The 21,085-nt window shown below is 45.6% G+C and overlaps 1 protein-coding gene across 1 annotated transcript; it reads right to left on the minus strand.

Annotated features, from left to right (window-relative positions):
* Positions 1–1,767: 1,767 nt before the first annotated feature.
* On the minus strand, positions 1,768–20,648 carry LRIF1 (ligand dependent nuclear receptor interacting factor 1). Its single transcript, XM_054181449.1, has 4 exons — positions 20,508–20,648; positions 13,313–14,828; positions 11,455–11,733; positions 1,768–10,145 (listed from the first exon to the last, which is right to left on the minus strand). The coding sequence occupies exons 1-4, from the start codon at positions 20,570–20,572 to the stop codon at positions 9,678–9,680; spliced, it is 2,328 nt and encodes a 775-aa protein (XP_054037424.1). The 5' UTR covers positions 20,573–20,648; the 3' UTR covers positions 1,768–9,677.
* Positions 20,649–21,085: the final 437 nt, after the last annotated feature.

Below are 21,085 nucleotides of genomic sequence, written 5' to 3' on the forward strand. Positions count from 1 at the left end.
CACCCCAGTGCTCCCTCACCTGCTTGGCACCACTTGGTGGGTTTCCTGACCATTTGTAGACCCACAGAAGTTCAACCTCAGAGCACCAAACTCGTCTCTGTTTAACAACCTCCTCAATACTAGGAAAACCCTCCTCCTCCTCTCTCACCTTGTTCCAAAGGGACAGGGATGAGCAGCCCCCAGGAAGAGCTCCGTGCTCCTGAAGGGCTGCTCCAGAGACACATGCCCCCACTGCATCACTGCCTCTGTCTCTTTCTCCCCCCCAGTCCCACCAACACAGAAGACTGATACCAAGGGGGCTGCTCAGTCTCTCCTGCTGAAGACTTTTGATGGCCAGGCGCCCTGCAGAAGCTGGGCACAGTCAGACCGTGCTGGCTGAGGAAAGCTGGAAGACTCAGGCAGACCAACCCAAGATTCTCAAGGATCTGCTTCCCTCACTGCTACCAGACTCCCAGGTTCCTGAGGGCATTAATAGACCTTAACTGCCCTCACCAGCCTCACCTGGGACCTCCTCCCACACTTTCTGCCCATGGCCCAGGAGCTCCATTTGAGCCCAGGCTCCAGCACCCAGTCCTGGCCTGAGCTGTGTTGTAGACAGATGTGCCTTTAGTTCTGCCTCTGGTTTCATTTTGTGGGTGGGCTTCAGACCTACACAGCAGGTAACTTTCCTCCAACCTGATCTCCTCCATGGACCTCAAATGTGCCATCAGACCTGTCTCCAGTCCCGTCTCCTGCTGCTCCTCACTGAACACCTCGGACAGACCCAGAACCTCATTCATCATCTCAGTTTGCCTGGGGCTGTCCACAGACCCGGTAATCACCACCCTGTGCTGCCCACCTGGCCCAGCTCCCTGGCTGGTGAGGACACTGCCTGTGCCCCAGTGACCCCCAGTTCTTCCTTCCTTGGGGAGGAGCCCCACTCCTGCCACACTGAGATGTTTCAGTCAACTCCCATTGAGGTCATCAGCATTTCCTCATTAAGGCATGGCTACATTCGTACCTCTTGTCCTTGCCAGCTCCTGTGAAGTCCTTCTTCTTCTACCTCTGGCCGACTGCAGTAAACTTACAGGCTTGGGCTAGAGAAATTGCCACCTAAATGACACCAGCGTCTTCTCGTGAGGCCATAACTGAAAACAGGGCTGACTTTCTCACCTGCCTGACGTGCAAGGTGGCTCTGCAGTGTTACTCCTGAAAGGAGCCCACACCTCGCTGCAAGGACAGCCAGGATGGAGGCATCTGTCGGCCGCCGAACGCTGGAGATGAAGCGCGCCAAGGAGTCACAGCCCTCTTGCTGAGACCGACGGGAATGCTAACATAAGACGTCTATTAAAAATGGAGAAAAATCTGCTAAAACAGCAACATCCAGCGGCCACTCAAATTCTTGGTGAATCCTCGTCCTACCACCTGGGCCACCCAGGTTTGTCAGATTGTCTTGAGCTTTAACCCCACCTGTCAGGTGTGAGAGGTGGAGTACAAAAACAAGCATCTGTTTCCACCCCAAGCCAAAAGGGTGGGGGACCGGGGCGGGGGGGGGGGGGGGCAGCTTTGCTGAGAGAGAAGAATGTGCAAGAAAAGTGTGGTAAAAACACAAAGAAAAAAAATCCCGACAGAGACCATAGCAAGGAGCCTGAGCGTTATCTTCAGGGAAGCGTTGAGAAGATGGGGCGGGAGCTCCTACAACCTAGGAGCTCGTAGTGTTACGGGAGGAGACTTCCAGCTGACTCATCCTTTATGCATTGAAACAAGGTCTTCAGGGTTTGTTGGGGGTTTTTTTTTTTATTATTATTTATTTAAAGAACAATGATGAGTAAGTGAGGCCATCATCAATTAAAAAAAAAAAAAAAAAAAAGAGAGAATTAAAAGGGTTAGCCCAAAGGGCAAAACGTACGCAAGTCACCAGAGACTCTGGAGAGCACATGTGTGCCACCAAGCCCAAGAAGACTTGGGGACGGAGGGGGACAACCAGCGTGGCTGAACTGGGTGAAGGCAGCCATTAGATGTCGGGGGAAAAAAAGCCTTGGGATAAACTGAACTTGCATCCAAATGAGCAGGTGACTTCAGAGACAACAAACACGTTTTTTTTTTCCAAACACGGGGAGGAAGTTTGACAGAAGGTTTTTAAGATCGAAGTATAAAATGAGTCCTCAAAGAAAAGTCTATCAGAAAAAATTAAGATATTGGCATCCGTGACCACCACAGAAGAGCCCAGAAAGCTCCTGCCCTTTCATCACAAGGAACTGATGGATCTGTCTGAAACCCAGATGTGGGTAAGAAGTTTTAAAAGAAACTGGTGAACAGTAATGAGTTTATGAATGAACGGGATTATCCTCTCACGTTCAAACAAGAACCCTAAAGGAACAAAAGATGAAACCGCTGAAGGAAGTTCTCATTGAGAACCGCTCCGGTACTGGAGGACAGGAGAGTGGCAAATACACCACCAACTTTTTGAAGCGGTCCCAGGGCTGTCTATGGAGCCAGAAGAGCAGCGCTTTCTTGTCCATACTGATAAAATAGCTAGAAATTATAATAAAAAACAGCTGAATGGAATAGCGATGCTAGGCCAGGTAGGAAAACGTGACGTTGCAGAACAATATAGGAAATTTCGATGGTAGATCTTATTGGAGAAAGTGATTTTATTTTAAATTAAAACACCCTCTCACACTTACAGCCACGGGCAGGTACCAAGGTGGGTGTCCACGCGGTCTGGCCAGTAGCTCGGTGCCAGGACACCGGTATCCAGGCAGCTTGTCCAGCGTTGTTTGCTGTGACACAGAGGGTGACACCAGCTTCCAAATCCTCCTCACATCTCCTGGGCGGTTCTGACTTCGGCAACGACCTATCGGCTTTGAAAGTACATTTTCATGCCCTTTAGGAGCTGACAGGTTGATCTTTTTGTCTGTCCATCCTTCCCTCCTTGTGTGAAGCATCTGGAATTACTTACTACCCTGTCCCTTCTCGTCTGGGCGTCTTGTGACTCCTACCTTATCTTCCCAACATCATCTCTGAAAGGCTTGAGTTTTCATTTTAAGCTGTTGCCTTTTCTTTAGGCTGTCATTAGTCTCCTGAGCTGGAAGTCCTCAGTAGCTGCAAACAGATGTGCTGGGATCTCCATGACTTGGTAATCTCCGTGCCATCGACCCCTGCCATGCTCCTGCCGCTTGTTTCTTCTGCTGCTCCCATGGCTGCCCGCTCTCTCTCCAGACTGGTCTTCTCTTTTCTATTACGATTCTCTACAACCAAAGAAAAGCCTCTGCCGAGTCAGTCAAGACAAGACCTGCCTCAAATCCAGTACCATTTACCAAAGGAATTGGTGTCCCTGTAAAAAGGGATCTATGGTCAATCATCTACACTGAGTCACAGACCAGCCGGGGTTGGAAGGGACCTCTGGGTGCTGCACCTGGGGAGGAAAAACCCCCTGCACCAGGACAGGTTGGGGGTGACCTGCTGGAGAGCAGCTCGGTGCAAAGAGACCTGGGAGTCCTGGGGGACAACAGGGTGCCCATGAGCCAGCGATGTGCCCTGGTGGCCAAGAAGGCCAATGGCATCCTGGGGTCCATCAAGAACGTGGCCAGCAGGTGGAGGGAGGTCATTCTCCCCCTCTGCTCTGCCCTGGGGAGGCCACAGCTGGAGCACTGGGTTCAGTTCTGGGACCTCGTCATTTTGTCATCAGCAAACTGTCCGTGTGTCTAACACAGATGTTAAACAGCACCGGTCCCAGTACCGGCCCCTGAGGAATGCCACTCGTCACTGCTAGCCGCTTGGACATCGAGCTGTTGACTGCAACTCCTTGAGTGCGACCATCCAGCCAGTTCCTTAGTCACCGAGTGGTGGAAGGCAGGCCAGCATCTGCCAGCTCCCTCAGCACTTGTCGGGGCATCCCATCGGGGCCCATGGATTTGCGGGTGTCAAGTTTGCCTAACTGAGCTCGAACCCGATTCTCTTCAACCGAGGGAGAGTCTTCCTTTCTCCAGACTTTTTCTCTTACCTCCAGGCTCTGGGGTTCCTGAGGGCCGGCCTTAGCAGTAAAGACTGAAGCAAAGAAGGCATTCAGTAACTCCGCCTTCTCTGTATCCTCCATCTCCAGGGCACCCACCTCATTCAGCAGCGGGCCCACATTTTCCTTACTCTTCCTTTTACTGCTGATGTACTTGAAGAAGCCTTTCTTATTGTCTTTGACATCCCTTGCCAGGTTTAATATTAAGAGGGCCTTAGCCTTCCTTGTTGCATCGCTGCATACTCTGACAACATTCCTATACTCCTCCCAAGTGGCCAGTCCCTTTTTCCACATCCTGTAAACTTCCTTCTTCCATTTGAGTTTTTCCAGAAGCTCCTTGCTCATCCGTGCAGGTCTCCTGCCTCCTTTGCTTGATTTCTCACTCACAGGGATGCACCGATCTTGAGCTTGGAGGAAGCGGTGCTTGAATACCAACCAGCTCTCTTTCACCCCCCTTCCTTCTAGAGCCTGAGCTCATGGGATTCCTCCAAGCAGGTCTTTGAAGAGGCCAAAGGCAGCGCTCCTGAAGCCCGGGGCTGTAATCCTAATTACTGCCCTGCTTCTTCCACGCGGGATCCCGAACTCCACCATCTCATGGTCACTGCAGCCAAGACTGCCGCCAGCCTTCGTATCGCCAACCAGTCCTTTGTTTGTCAGCTCCAGGTCCAGCAGTGCACCTCTCCTCGTTGGCTCCTCCACCACCTGTGTCAGTTTGCCAGTGGCACAGCTCTCACGAAAATTGAAAAATGCTCCAGAAGGTTCTTGGAACACCAAATAACTGAGCAATAAAACAAATTATGAAATTCAGAGTAGATGAATGAAAGCCTTTGTGTTTCCACGCACACTAAGGAGCCCTGAATAAGCTGCTACGTTCCAAGAGATCAGCAAATTTAGTAGATCAGTCCCCCAAAATATCAGCTCAATAGTGAAAAGCCCTGGAATATAAGAAATTATTAGGGAGGCACAGACAGCAAAACAAAAACCATCAACACGATGTAATGACATTTTAATCAGTATAGTGCTTCTGGGGCATCCATCTGAAAAAGATTATGGTAGAACTAGAAAGTTATGGTGAATGGCAAGAAAAATGGTCAAAAGTTTGAGATAGTTTCTGTTCAGAGGACGCCTACACAGAATTTCCCAGTCTAGGAAAAGAAAGACTGAAGATTAAGATGAAAAAAGTCTACAGAATCCTTTTTTGCTTGGACATGGTGACTTGAGAACCGGTTACACTCACCTCAAAAAGTTAACAGAAAAATATAACAAAGGAAAAAAACCCAAGGGGTATTAAACATAAAGATACCATATCTTTTTCAGAGTTACTGTAGCTGGAAAATGAAAAATACCAGTGAAGTCTCATGTTTGATCATTATTGGGTTTGTACTCTTTTCTAGGCATCCACTATTGGTCTCCATCCTGATTTCCTCCCCCCTGCTGGTCTCTGCTGGAGACACGATGATGGGCTGGATGGATCTTCAACTAATCCAGCACCATCTACTACTGCTTTTACATCTTGTTTTTGAGAGCAGTGCCATCTCCCTTCCCATTTGCCAGAAGCTCTCTTCGGACTGCCCTGGACCTGCTCTGTGCCTCCCACATCCACAGGAGGAGGACGGGTAGGGCTTTGCCAAACTCAGCCGCCCGCTGCCGACGGAGCCATTGGAAATCGGTCACAATTTGTCCGCTCCAATCACACAACCGTAGGAAATTCAGGGTCACCGCCGCGCTGTCCAAAACAGTTCCAAAGCTGAATCTGCACATTCCTGATGACAAGTATCTGCAGATTGACTCATTTTCTAGTATTTCTGCACACCTCCAGCCCCAGCAGCTGACTGCTGGCTTGCCAGGAAGAGACTGGACCTGATGGACTCTAAGGGTGCCCAGCTTCCAGGTGGCCTCTCAGGCTAAACAGCCGGGACAGACCTCTGTCAAGATTCGTGTCCTCGTACATAAATGCCGGTGCCACGGTGGGTTGTCCTCTAGCTGAAAAGTGACACCTTTGCACATGGATAGTTCTGTCCAGATACTCCAAGTCACCAGCTCAGGCTGATGTTGGCAACTGGCCCAGTATTGTCTTTGCCTCCCAATCTGTTCTGCCCAGCACTCACTGCCACCTTTGCTCTTTGGACCCGGAAACTTCTAAAAGTAAATTTCCACTGACTCTTCCTAAATCTTCGCGTGAAAGTAATAGTTTTAATTCATTGCCTAAATCCACGGTTTTCACATTGCTAGGTGCTTAACAGAGCAAGCATGGCGTGTAACTGTTCTTCTGTCACAAAGGAATTCTTAACAGATCGGAGGAGCTCAAGGATGAACAGTGCAGAAACCCAGAATCTGTGCTACAGATAGTGTGTCTGGATGAGGAGCAGTTCCAGCAGCCTGCGAGGTCCTCGGCCGTTGGGAGTCCCTTTGCTCCTGCTGTTGGCGCAACTTTCCTACGTCAGCGCACCAAGTGGCTCCTCCTGGCTCTCGGTGATCCTTTCAACTTTGCATTGGTGTTGTTCCAAGGGAGACAGATAATGCTCTTCCACAGATGGCTTGGCTTTGTCTTTCTGAGTTGCACCAAGTGTTTTCCATTACTAGCTTGCGAGGAAATTGTCCATTCACTTGTTTCCACCAAATCCTACTGGTCACATTTCTTCATAACCTTGCAGTGAGGATTCTCCTCTGAATTTTCAGTATCTTATCGTTGTCTCTAGAGAAAACTCAGGCTAACGGACCACTTTGCTAGGGTAAAAGGTTCTGGAAGGAGGTGGTGTGTCGTAGAATGTCAAACCCGGAATCCTCCCAGCGGAAGGAGAGGGTAAGTGAACTCAGCTTCGTTCATTTCTTTGGAGATCGTTGGAAAATAAAGACTTTTGTTAGAAGACAGTTAGGATTGGCAAGTGGCGGCTGTTGGAAGAGTATCGCAACAAATGACTGCAGCAACAGATACAAGACACAAGGCTGCTTCTATCTCCTGACTGCTGTCCCATCATATTGGGTCTGCCTGGGATGGAGTTAATCTTCTTCACGGCAGCCCACGCAGTGCCGTGGTTTGGATTTGTGAGGGGGACAGCGCTGGCAGCACACCAGTGTTTTGGCTGTTGCTGAACAACGCGTGCACGACATCAAGGCTTTCTCTTTTTCTCACTCCGTACCCCTCCCAGCAAGCAGACTGGGCAGGGACAAGAAGTTGGGAACAGACGTAGCCAGCACAGTGGCCCCAAACTGATCTAAGGGCTATTCCACGCCATATGACGTCATGCTCAGCAAATAAAAGCGTAATGAAGGGAGGAGGGTGCAGGGACGTTTATGGTTACAGTATTTGTCTTCCCAAGTAAACATTATGCACGCTGAGACCCAGGAAATGGCTAAACATCTGCCTGCTGATGGGACGCAGTAATTAAATTCCTTGTTTCGCTTGGCCTGCACGCCGCTTTTGCTTAACCTGTTAAACTGTCTTCATCTCAGTTCACAGATCTTACCTGCCTTCCATTTGCTCCCCATCCTGCAGGAGAGGGGAGCGAGCGAGCAGCTGGGTGGGCGCTTGGCAGTTGGCCCGGGTCAACCCATCACACCCACATACGTGGTGCAGGGAACATTCCCGCTTTCCACACAAAACAATTGCCTCGTCACTACTGCTTATATTTGACAGGCAGGCTTGGCCAAACTTACGCTTCTTCCACGCTTTCTGGGACAAGCACCGATGAGATGCAAACGGACATTTTCCACACCGGTACATTGGCGGCTCAAAAAAGCCATCTCCCACAAATTATCCTCTTTGATTTTCACATTTAACAACGAAGCACACGCAACATCTGTGCACAGCTGCTCCACGAGCAACTCAGCCTCCAGGATGCAGGCCACTGGTCCAAGCAGCACCGTCCTTTCCTGAGGTGCTCGGCTGTCTTGAATGTGCTCCTCGCTCTGGGATGCTTGGGCTGCATGATAACATAGGTCACGAGGCCCAATTCATTCACATCTTTCTCTCCGCTGTGCATCAGCCCTTCGTTATGTCTGTTTCCCTATGCTAAACTATGGGATTTCTGCCCCAAAACACTCTCCATACACAGTGAACCCACGGATGCCCATGGTAACATCACCCTTGCTTGCTTGCGCCATCACAGGCACTTGCCTCTTACACGGTAATCTCAATCATTAAAGAGTTTAGTTCCATTATACACCTTCCTTCTTCACCCACCATTGCGTGTGTGCTGTATCACCTTCTCCTACACCTGGTCTACCTCAAGCTCTTCAGAGAAGTGACCATCTTCTTCTTCGCTTGTATAAGGCTGTCCTGCCTCTCTAATCCACTTGAGTTATTCACGCTGTCAAGATGCATATCAATAAGGAACACAGGACTGATACAGTCTACCAGGCTCTCCAAAACAACATCCATTCCCAAAACCCTATAGATAAACCAGGCATCCATATGATAACAGAGAAAAACCTTGCGGATGAAAATTTGATTAAAATACAGAAAATAAGAATAGTATCAAATAGTCTCCCATGAACAGGAATCAGCGATGGAGTTCTAGAGGGATCAGAGATGTTGAATATAACCATAAGTGGACAAGAAAAAAAAACAATGACAAATCATGCTGGCAAAACAGTTATTCATGGCTGTAACAATAACGACTGAAGAACTCCAGAAGAGCCTTACAGGATTCGATGACACGGACAACAGAGGGTAGTGAGAGGCGTCCATACAACACATGACAGAATATGCTGCGAAAATACACTACAAAGAGCTATAAAAATTGCAATGGCAAAGACAGTCTGAGCGCATATTCTCTCCTACAACACAAAACGAAGGTAGCATCAAATGGAAGTAGCAAGAGGCATATTCAAATAATGACTGAACAAATCAATGGAAAAGATACTCATCAAGAAGTATGAACAATATCACCCCTGGATAAAGAAATAGGCTTTTTTTTTTTGCTTCAACAAGTTAATATTCAACATATTTCTGTTTAAAAAAAAACACCACACCTCCCCTCTCCAAAAATAATCCCACAACCAAACTTCAGCATTCCACAGCTGGCAAAGGCCTTATAAAGGCTTACAACAACAACGGTAAGAGACACGTATCTAGAGAACTGTCAGCAGGGGTTTCCACTGCTTCCGTCTTCACATCCGTAAGAGGTTTTGTACAAATATCTGCACTATTACTGCCTAACGTCTAACTCCCAGATCACTTAAGTAGCATTTATTAAACACTGACCATTGACCTTTTATGACAATTCTCAGGAATTCACGCACAAAAAAAGTTCTCAGGAATTCACAAAAGTTGTCATGCACTATAAAACATTAGGAAAACAAAAAAAAATACCTACAATTGGGGTTTGCAATTTACATTCTGTTTCTAAGAGATAGGCCACGGAATTCCAAAGCGGGAAAGTTTAGTTGCTAGGACTAATACAGAAACCCCTCAATTCAAAATATAGAGAATACACTAATAAAGATGCCCATCTTCTGCGTTCTTTGATACATACAATGTCCAGAAGCAGAATGTGATGGTCCAAGTCTTTTATTTCTGGTATTTAACAAGAAACCTATTCTCTTCTAAAGACACACAAACTGTAAATCTCATTAAGATCTTCATCTACCAGAAAGATTCACGTTCATTTAAACAAGGAATTTCTTCTTGGAAGTCCCTGAAAGGAAGAGGAACATGGTCCGGATCACCAGCTTCAGTATTTCAGCTTTGCTGCATTTTTCTACGCATCTCTTCAAGCGCTGCTTCTCGTTCTCTTAAGAGCTGTTTAAGTCGTTTTATTTTTTCATCCCGTATTGTTTCATCCAGGTCTGGGGGAGTCCAAGGGAAAACATCATCTCTGAAAGAACCTTCAAGAACTGAAGTACCGTCTTCACAAGATACTAAAACTGGAATATTTGAGTCTGTAATGTTAGTATATTGAGAGTCTGCGTCTTGCTCAGAGTCCCTCTGCACAGACGATGTAACGCAGTCTGTGGAAAGACTTTGCTGCAGTAAGACTGGTGGAGGTGAAACACTTCTGTTAGGCGCGCTGGAACTTGAGCTGGTATTTTCTGAACTTGGACTTGTGGTTGATCTGACTGCCGTTTTCCTTCTCTTTCCACCATCTGACAGTGGTGAAGATTTTATTTTTCTTTTCTTAGTCAAATCCTCTTCCAGATCCACAATTATCTGTACAGTCAAGACACATACAAAATATACTTTGGTTAAACTGGGCATCGTTCTACATTGTAACATCACAGTTCACTGAGCGCAAATTACAAGCGATTTGTTGCAAGCTTCTTAGAATTACTCTATGGAAGATGATTCTTTTAGCAATTTGAGCAAACATGCTTCCGTGTTCAATATTTTTCTAGCAAAGATTCCCAGTTAACAATTCCAGAACGCGGAATTGCTTCCTTAGTCAAAAGTGCACTTCTGCCTTTCCTGTGCATACCTGTTGCTGCTTAAGTTCTTTAACTGGAGCGTAAGACAAAAACTTTCTATCTAACTTGATGGGAAAATTCGAAAGGGAAGAATTCTTCATGCTTACATTTCCAAAATGCTCCAACATTAGGAATGATGTCCATTACGAGACTGCATTCCTCCCAGCTGCTTTCTTATTTAAATGTTAATATACTCTACGAAGAGCCACCAGTAGATCTGCTCAAAGCCGGGCTCTTAACACAGAATTTATAAAGCCTGAGAAAGCCTTTGACTGGGTAGAATCACACAAAAGAAGATTTAGAACATTATGGCTGAAGAGAACTACTTTGGATGGACAAAATCATTTTAACGCATGAAGATGGAAGTCCTTACCTTGAGGGAACCTTTCCAGAAGCCCCCAAGCAAGTTCCTAGCCAATGACAAACGACTAAGCTTATAAAGACATTTGTAAGTCTAGAGATTAGACACGTACACAGGTAAATTTCTTTTAACAAAACCACACATGACTAAGTGGATACCTTTCTTTGGAAGTCAGCCACACCTAGTCATGTACGTGTCTGAAGCGCCTTGACTGGCACTTGACTGATTTCAAACTCAAGGGTAAAGCCTCACAAGAAATTCTTCTTCTATTATTCTGATTATATCCATTCACTACTGGATAAACATAATTGTTTGCAGAAGGCTAAATATAACTCAGGATACAGAGGTGTGGTTTCTGTTCCAGTAAAGACTATCTCTTTGACTGTTCAGCCACCACTAGAGGGTCTGGTCTTTTTCAAAGCATTTGTTCTTCAAATTTCCTCCAGTGGAACCCAAAACGAGGATAAAAATTCTTAGATGGTACTCAAGTCGTACTGAAATCACACGACTCTGTTGTGGCACACAAACAAGTTCTAGGAACAATTCTCATGGGCACCATAACAATTACTGACTTGCCCTGATGAATCCAGAGGTGGGAGGGTCCAAACAAACATGCAGCTCTGTATTGGCCATACACACGCTGCTTCTGAATGTGCTGTAGTACACTTTTTAGCACTGAAAAATGTCAAGATACCTTTTCCTCTTCAACACATTCCTGATGTTGATCCGTTATTTTCACATCTAACGATGATGAACTCCAAGAATAATTTGCCCTTGTCAACCTGTTACTGGAACGAACCCTTTCTTCTGGTTTCTCATAGGAGCTCCTTAATGGTATTTTCTTAAGGTATACTCTCTCCTCCTTAGTGAGACCAAATTTTTTCCTTATTTTCAAGTATTCTTTCCAATGTGGCTTCTCTTGGTGTTTGATTTGAATAACCTTTCCCGGTGAATCCATCTTTTCATACTGGATCTGAAATATAGAAACAGTGAGAGAGCCATGAATCACACTCACTCTGTCCCTCCCCACACATATAAACTAAAAATTAGTTACTAGAAAGACAGTTGAACATTCGTTTTGTCTGCCATTCTGCAAGAGTTACATTTAAGACCTTAACTGGTAAGCCAATTTTGAGAAGTTATATACATATTATCATAGGTCTAACACTCTCGTTAGTTATTTAATACCCCAAGTACGTTGTGGAACATCCAGAAAATGCACAGTCCGACTACTAAACCACAGAAGAAAAAGAAGCAACAAGGGAATCACCCGCTCTAAAGCTTCACAGTAACAAAGGAATATGACTGAAGATCAGACAGTGTCTTGACAGTGTCACTTTCGGACTGCTGAATGCATTTCATATTTGCATTGTGGTTGATAACAGTAACAAAGCACTATCAGCCACCTCTCGTCTCTAACGTCACTGTAACCTGAGCTGTTTCTGATCTTCAAGTCCAATGTCACATCACTACGTCTGGCAAACCATGGCCTTAAAAATGTATGGACTAAAAGCGGCAAACATTTGATATGCTATTTTTCACAGAGGTTAAAGCAAATGAGAACGCTAACACCTGGCATCACACAGCACTGAAGGAAAAAAAAAAAAAAAAAGGTCTATTTTAACCATTTTTCAGGTGAGGAATAATGAAAAAAGAGGCCCTACAGTCTGCTGCAATGATTAAACATCTAAAATTTGCACAAATATGTTTAGCTGGCATTTCTTTTCTGTCAACACAAGCAAGTATAAACTAGCTTCAGAATGATTTTTTTTATCTGGAGGCAAATTCATTCTGGCCTGTTGAGCAACTGAAAACTTGACCTACAATCCTTCACAGATAGAGTTTGTGACATTTGAGGTCAAGGACTTTTTATGTATTTTCAACATTACAACCTTAAAAGAACCTGCAGGTCCAGCATGAACGGGGAAAGCCATTAAAGATCTCAGGATTTTCTTCTGCCTGACATGAAACCATGAGTCAAAGGAGGTGGATCCCTCCCCATCACAGCATGCAAGGTCAGAAACACAGCTCCTGCCTTTGCCTGGCTGAGCTAGCGGAGACTGGAGCTGACTCAGGGCAACACCAGGGTTCGTCTCCGGATGCCAAACCCTGCTCTTCCACCTTGTCTTCCTCTTGGGTAGCTACAAACTTCTCCACCTCACATCACACCTACAACACAGTCAAGGGCTGTGCCATGAGAACATGGCATCGACACTAGAGAGCAGACAGCTCCCAGAGCTCAAACAACGAACAACCTACCTATCGTTTCAGTTGTTACCTACAATTTATCTTCTGAGGAACTAAAAAGACATCTTTTCCCTCCCCTTTTCTTTTCTTTACGCGTTTTCTGACTTGCGTAGTGCGATCTTATTGGGGGGAAAAAAAAAATCATTTATTGAACAGAACCGCCCTTTAGACCAGCATTTCCAGTGACAGGATGCCCGGTTACAAAAATCTGTGAACTTATTAATAGCCATTTTATTCGAATAGAACCAGGACCATATAACAATTTAGCAGAGACTGAGATAGTGATGTTTATTGGAGAGAGTTACCTTTCGACAGTCTTCACTGAAAGCACACTCTTGCTTAGACTGAGGTAAAACAGCACTTGCTGCTTTGGGGGAATGAATCTTTTCTTTGCCATTTTGGCACACATTTTCCTGTGCCCCTACTGCTGTAACAGGGGTCACTCCGCTTGAAATGCTCTCGGTGACGGGCAAACTCTTTCTCTGGTTTACAGTGGAATTCTGCTGATTAGCATTTGGTGTCACCAGAGCTGCAGGTGCAGATTTTAAGTCATTTCTTAAGCCAGTTGGTGAAGAAGTTTTTGCGTTTGTACATGTTTTTGGATCTTTCTGAGACAGCACCATTCCTTTGCTTTTTGACAGTACCAGATTCACTACTTTATTGGTTATTTTATTGACCGCGGTAGAATCAATTAGCTTGGATGTCTCCTTTTTAAGTGAAGCGTCAGAAGAAGAAGATGCTTGTTTGTCAGCTTGGGCTGTCAGAACATCAGAGCCTCTTTTCGTCAACAAATAGACTTTCCCATTGTACATGACCAGAGCATTATCTTTAAAAGGTGTGATTTTTGTTTGGCTTCCACCAGGACCACTAGAACAGAGCGGTAAAATATTTGCGGAGTTAACTTCTACATTCTTCATGTCTGAGAAAGTTTTCAAGATCTTGGAGGCCACGTTATTTGATGACTTTACAGGAATAATGCAAGGTGCTGATGACTGTGGACTTTCTTGCACAATCCATTTCATTGGACTTCGCTGGTGCTGCTGACCGTCAGATGTTGGTGTCTCAGGAGAAGAACTATTTCCCTTTTGTGTAGCTGTCATTATTAATGTTTTTGAAACTTCTGTGGCAGGCTTTGGGCAAATGGGTTGCAAACACTTGGGAAGTACTGTTTTCACTGTGTTCACTGGTGACACGTAAATAACAGTTGGCATTTTCGTACTGTCAGCTCCTGCGGACACATTTGTTGCTGCAGTCGTAAGTATTTTTTGCTGTATTGCAGGTGGTAAAAAAGAAGCTGGGACAGATTTCACTTCCGCATCAGCTGGTATCTGGAGGTGGTGGTCAGAGGGCAGCATAGGAGACTTCATAGCGACTGGAAGACTTGTTGTGTTTACCAACATGTATGCAGTGTTACTCTGGTTAGATGAACTCGTTACAGCAACGTTCTGCAAAGACAGTCTATCAACTGAAACACAACTGCCCTGGACGTTAGCAGCTGATTTGGGAATTGAGCCTTCTTTTTCAGACCCTGCCCTAACGCTTTCCTGTTTGTCTAATGTCCTTGTAAGAATAATCTTTCCAGAATTAGGAGACTGAAAAACAGGTATCTTAACAGATGAAGGTGCAGTAGTATTGGCAAGCTGTGTCTTAAAAGTAAGATGGACTGGACTAGGAATATTCGCCTTAGAATTATTTGGCATGGCTGAAGACTGAACTACTGGCACAAAGCTTCCAGAAGATTTAGAAATTGGAAGTAATTTCAGAAGGTTTTTTCCATCTGGTCCCGTCGTCTGAACTACGCGGTACACACAGCCTGCAATGCTTAACAAAACAAAGAAAAGAGAAAAGAAAAAGAAAAACGAAAGATAGCATAAGTGAACACAGCATAGATATTTTAATTAATGTGCATCAGTGAATTGTATACCCAGCACTGCTACACCTTAGAAGCAGATTATCTACTGAAAAATGCCAGATCTAATCTTCAGGAACTTCCCTGGCAAAAATCACACTGATCTACTTAGTGCACGTTGTGGGTTTGCGTTTCAGAATACCACAGACTATCTGAAAATAATGCCCAACTTTTACATCACAGAGTAGCAAGAAATGGCATCCTTTTCAGATAAAAATAAGCTAAAAGACCCTAGAAAAAACCTTACATTATCCTCCTCTTCTACTCGCAGGCCCTTTCATTCTGAAAAAGAAAAGCGTCACCTCCAGGTTTCACGGAGAAGCATGTTTTTTGCTTTCCCATCTCCCTGTTACTGTTAATAACCCTACTTAGTGCTACAAAGTAAGAATCTCAAGAAAGCTTCAGGGAAGTGCAAGTAGATTAGTTGCGTGGCAAGATGGAAGCAGAAATTACTTCAGACACATGCGCACAAAAAAGAAATTAAGATGCAGAATACATTTACTTTGTGGAAGAGGATGCAGGGTGACCACCTCTCATGCCTACATCTCACATGCCCGCTCACTCTTTAGGTAGATATAGACTACAAAGGTGGCCATCTTCAAAGAGATGGAAAAAAAGAACCTCAAATGCTATAAAGGTACGTACATTTATGAGAACAGAAGTCTAAGTCTAGTAAGGAGAAGACTTCAAAAACGAGGAGGAATACATGGAAACAGCACCAGTGAAATCTGAAGAGTAAATACAGATTTTTTGCAGATGAAGACAGGAACTCAAAGCAGCAAACAAACAGACAGAACCTGGTCAGACCAAAAGTTAGTTGCGACTGCTTCAAATGCCAAGATTTTTCAAGTCCATTGCAAGACAGAGAATCTTTCCCTCTTCAAGAGTTTGCCCAAGTGGAGGCATCTTCCCCAAAGAACTCTTGGACTCTCAGAAGAACAATCTAATGCCCCAAGCACCGCAGAAGCAACATGGCATGTCGAGACACATATGATCCAAACAGAGTTTCCCTCACTAGTAAAGAAGAGACCACGTGAACGGAAAGTAGGTTTCATGGTCACGACATCAGATCCAGAGTGATTAAAAGGCAAAGCTGCCAACTGCACTTTCAGTCACCAAGAGCATTCTAGCTTTGTCCCATTGGCTTTCTACATCAATAAATGCATTGAGAACATGGACGTGAGAGTATTTCCCAGTCCAGATGACATCAGTACTGTGTTCTGTTTATTGTCAAGTAGTTTTGAAACACTGGCATTTTTTTCTGGCTCAGTGAGTTACAGTTTGGGCTTCCAACTCAGGCTTGGAACAGAGTGGCTAGGAGATATCATTCATGCGTTCCACCGTTGTATCTGCTCAAGAAGTCAGTCAAGACATTGCCTTTTCCCATCAAGTGAGAAGTCACAAGGATGCTCTTCACTCCCAGAGTTGGACAGTTCCTGAGTCTGAGGGGTCACGTTCCCCTTGGTGGTCAACATAAATGACCATGTCGGCTGTCTAAAACGTAAGGGCTTTAGACACACAGAACTTCCCTCACTGTAATCTTAGAATTAACTCCCACATCCCATATTTTGGTACAATGCCTCATTTCTAGGCATACCATGCGAAAAAGCAGACATTTACAGGATTTATCAGTGCAGTGGGCAGGAAATTCTGCAACACTTTTGTTTTAAAAATAACGTACTGAAAATTAAAACATGAGCAATATACCATGTGGTTCCTAGTGGAAGCTGCCACCAGAGGTTTTAGTAGTAAAATGGAGCTGGATGTTTTGGAATCAGAAATTATACTTGAGAAGGACTAGCACTGAAGGGTAATGATCTTACGGAAATATTTTTGCTTAAACAAAGAGCAACTAGAAATATTTGTATGTTTGAACTTAATTAAAGCAGAAAAGACTCGCTTTTGGAGCCCCTTTGAACCTCCCAACGCCACTGATAACGCAGAATGAGGAAGAGCAGCACAGAACTCCTGGACAGCCCCTGAATCTGTGCTGGGCTTTGAATCTCCCAATGCATCTTTAATCATCCCGTGATCTACGGTCTCCACTTCTATTCTATACAGTCTCAACTTTTATTCTCTTCTATAGATAATAACTAATATTCTGAAGGCAAATTCAGAAGGAAGTTTTCAGCAAGTTCCACAGACACGGAACTGCTGAACCACTACAGCTTTTACAGAGCAAACGGGCACTTACCTCTGCTCAAACTAACTAGCACTGCAAATAGGCATCAAAGGGCAGAAGAAACCTCCAAAGAGGCAACGCTCCTCCACCTGTCAAAGCAAGGGGATACTGCTAACTTTTGGGCAAGAGGAGGGGGAGCAGATCAGAGAGAGAGGAAGCAAGAAAAACCAAGGGAAAGAGAGAGATCAGAGAGAAGATGCATTTGCATGAATATTTTCTTCAGCAGCAACAGTGGTTTCCGGTGCTCACCTCTACTCTTCTCGTTTCCACTTTGAGTCACTGTTCACCACCCTTACGATGGGCTTAAAAAAAAATGGTTTTGACACTGTGCTACAAACAGGATCGTTTAAGTAGGCTGAGGAAGAATTCTCCTTTAAAAAAAAATCCATTTTGTCTGAACTCCAGGTCATTCTGCTTCTCATGATTGCAGAAGACAACCACAGCTTTTTATCTTCACGCTCCATGCAAAAAGAGCAAGAAACTCCAAAATTACAGTTTTCTGGAAAATAACATTCTTTTACTTGATACAAGTAGCAGGTACTTACAGGATTGCAGAATTACAAAAAGCTAAAAGATAGACAAGAAAGAAGGAAAGGAAATGTCCAGACAAGATATTGAGAAGTTGTATTCATAGACATTTACCCAAACGTCGATGAAAGAGGAAGGAAAGATGTCATTGTCAAAGTTTTTAGACATTTTTCCTATTTCAGATATAAGTTGAAAATGCTTCACCATATATATCTCACATCACTAAAGATTCTTCCAGGTGATATAAAGAAATAACCAGGACTGACATTTCATGTTACCAAAATAAAACTAAGCATTTTCCGCTTTTTCATACACTATTGAGTGATGAAGAGGAGAGCTAGAAGCTATTTTAATTCACTCTGCAGCCCATTATTTCTTTAAAGAATATGTTTTAAGAATTCCTTATGCAGAGTGATACCATCCGTATCCCCCTTTAAAAGGGTCAGATTAATTTAGTTTAAGAACAGATTAATTTCTTTTCCTAAAAGAAATAGTAATAGGAATTCTGTAAATCATGCCAAGTTGTACTTGGGGATTTTTCCCATAATTACTGCAGTAGAGTTTTCTTTCTCTTCTTCATCCTCCTTCACTTCCCTACCCCACAAATATAAACCTCCTCAAATCTCATATATTAACACTTAGAAATAATTCTTCTGTTATGATACTTTAGCGTGGCCCAAGGCCTGACTATGAGGGAAACCCGTGAACACAACTTGAGGACAATAAGCTCATGGGGAAAAAAAAAAAAAAGTAAAAAAAGTGGTGGATTGGTAGAAATCTTGTCTAATGTCAGCATAGAAACTACCAAATTCAGGCAGTCAGCTTTCTTTAAAAAACAATAAAATTCTGTGACATTCACAGAGGGAACTGTCAACTAGATGACATTTTTCTTCACCAAAAAAAGGTCATTATTTCTGCAGGTAATTAGTCTGCATGGCAATATTGAAAGCTTCACAGTCAACAGTGGAAATGGCATTAAGCAAGCTATGAAAGCAGATCTAACAGAAACAGGAAAAATATTTGTTTGTTTATTTATTTATTTATATCTGTCAAGCTGGAGAAATAAAAAGAATACCCTACGTTTCCCTCAGCTGAAGCCGAATTCCTGTTCTCTTCACTTATATAATCAGGCACGGCAATGTTATTGTCTAAGGTTCTCATCCCCTATTGGTTATTACTCTTACTAAGCAGCAACGCCAAATAACAAGATACCGAGTATTTAAAAATTCATCTTTTGTCCCTAATTTTTGCATTAACAAACTTATCCACAGAATACTTTCAGTAAATAAAACCATTCGCCAAACCCATGGCAACCATCAGGGCATCCCAACACATTATTGCAACAGAAATCGTGATCATGCCATCTAAAAAATGTATCAGCGGAGATAAAAAAGGCAGAAAGACTTGCTCAAACTTCAATTATACTTCAAAGATGTCAGGAGAAACATTCTTTTTCGGCAGACGCAAGCTATATTGCGTTTTAGTCTGTCTTTACTCCCAGCTATTACTTTAGAGATGACTTTCATCTTCTATGAATATGAATAAATCAAACAGGGACTACAAGCCACTACAAACTTCAGAGAACCGACTTCATTTATTTTAATGGATTAAGTTGAATCCAGAAAGCGGCAAAATAACATTTATTATAAATTGGAAGCATGCACCTAAGGACAAAGCAAAATTAATTGACTGTAGTCTATGTTTATTTTATGTAGCCGTATCCCATCCATGCATTAGCTAAATATTGCAACAGAATTTCTTCGTTGTTATTACTTGAAGGAAATCTGGAAATTTATGTACAGTTTGCATACAAAGCTAGGAATCCTGTCCAGAACTTAGGTCCAAGCCATTCCTAATGGCTTCGGGTTTTATCATAATCCCAAAAGCTTTCAACAATGGCAGAAAAAACAATTTCTGTTTGACAATAATTTTCTATGGAAAACACTTTCAATATTCCATTACAGAATATTCTTTGGAGTACAGATAATTATTCTAGGATACGCTAGCTGCTGGGAAATGGTCCCCGGGCTTTATTAAAAACCACAGGTCTAGCAATCAATGACCTCGTTCAGTCACAAAACCGTTGGCAGAATTGCAGAGAAGCTCAACAGCACCAAAGCTACATCCCGCAGCCATCAGCGAACTCCCGAGAGACGAGCAAAATGCATCCGGAGCCGAACCACAACTCCAGCAGTTGGCCCCTGCTGGGCTCTGGCCAGTTTAACGCAGGAATGTAAACACGGAGCCTTGGGCAGTCTAGAAATTTGCCTTGGTGGGATCAGAGCTGGCACCGCCTGGCTCACACCGGGTTTGCTGTTGTGTTTGGATTAACAGGTTGGTGTAAAGCCATTCTACCACTGTAAAAAGTTGGGTCCCTGTATTTTAGAACGATGGAACGGTCTAAGTTGGAAGGGACCTTTAAGATCATGGAGTCCAAACAATCCAGCCCCACATCTTTCTTCCATCTCCCCACTTCCTGGCGCAACCCGAACGGCGCCGTGACGAAACCACAACCCCCTGACGGTGAAGGAACGAGCGCCGTCGAGCCCGGCGAGCGCGTGGCGTGCCGGGGCGGAGGTGTGAAGGGCGGGAGGCGGAGGAACCGCGGCACGCCCTCCGCCCGCTCCCCCCCACCCAACGCCCCCAACACCGGCGCCACCCCCGCCCCGGATGGCGGCCGCCGCCTCGCACCCCGCCGGGCGGGCGGCGGGACCGTACCTGGCGGGTCTCTCCCGGCTGGGCTGCCGAGCTGCCCCGGAGAACAGCAGTGCCGGGGCTGCGGAGGGCGCTGCTCGCCTACCTCGGCCCGAGGCCGGGAGGGGGCGAGCGCCGGGCCGGCCCTCGCCGCTCCGCACCGCGCCGCCCGCCGCCCGGTACTCACAACTGCGTGGCGCTGCCCGGCCGCTCCTCTCGGCTCTGCGGGGCCCCCAGCGGGCGGATGGACATGGCGCGGCGCCGGCGGCGGTGGGAGAGGCCGGGCTGCCCCGCACCGGCGGCAGAGAACGGCCGCTGCGGGCGGGGCGGGGCGGGGCGCGGCGCTCGTCACTTCCGGCCGCCCCACCTCTCCGCCCTGCCGCCCAGCCAATCGGCGGCCACTTCCGCCCCGCCTACTTCCGGCGGAGGGAGGAAGTGGAGCGGGGCGCCGCCGGGCGGCCGCGAACGGCGAAACGAGGAGCGGCGGCGCTTCCGGCCGGCGCCGGAAGTAGTTGGGGCGGTGAGGGAGTACTTCCGGCTCGGGGGATTTTTGGGCTGGAAATAGTCGGTTTGGTCACCAGCGGTGGCACCGAGGGGAGAAGGCGGCAGCCCCGGGCCCGCCCTCCCCCCACCGTCACCCTGGGCATGGGCGGGGCTGAGCCGACAGGCCCCGGGACAGCCCCGGGGCCCGGCCCTGGCAGGAGGCGACGCTGTGCCAGGCGCTTCCCTCAGAGACCCCGTCCTCGTCCCCACAGAGACCCCGTC

The sequence above is a fragment of the Rissa tridactyla genome, chromosome 21 (assembly GCF_028500815.1).
Source record: "Rissa tridactyla isolate bRisTri1 chromosome 21, bRisTri1.patW.cur.20221130, whole genome shotgun sequence".
NCBI lineage: Eukaryota > Metazoa > Chordata > Aves > Charadriiformes > Laridae > Rissa > Rissa tridactyla.

Coding starts and splice junctions, on each gene's coding strand:
- LRIF1 (XM_054181449.1), bottom strand. CDS start 20,572: ATGTCCATCCGCCCGCTGGGGGCCCCGCAGAGCCGAGAGGAGCGGCCG. Junction 11,734..13,312: donor TCAGTGAAGACTGTCGAAAG/GTAACTCTCTCC, acceptor TCTATATTTCAG/ATCCAGTATGAAAAGATGGA. Junction 10,146..11,454: donor AATGTGTTGAAGAGGAAAAG/GTATCTTGACAT, acceptor TTGACTGTACAG/ATAATTGTGGATCTGGAAGA.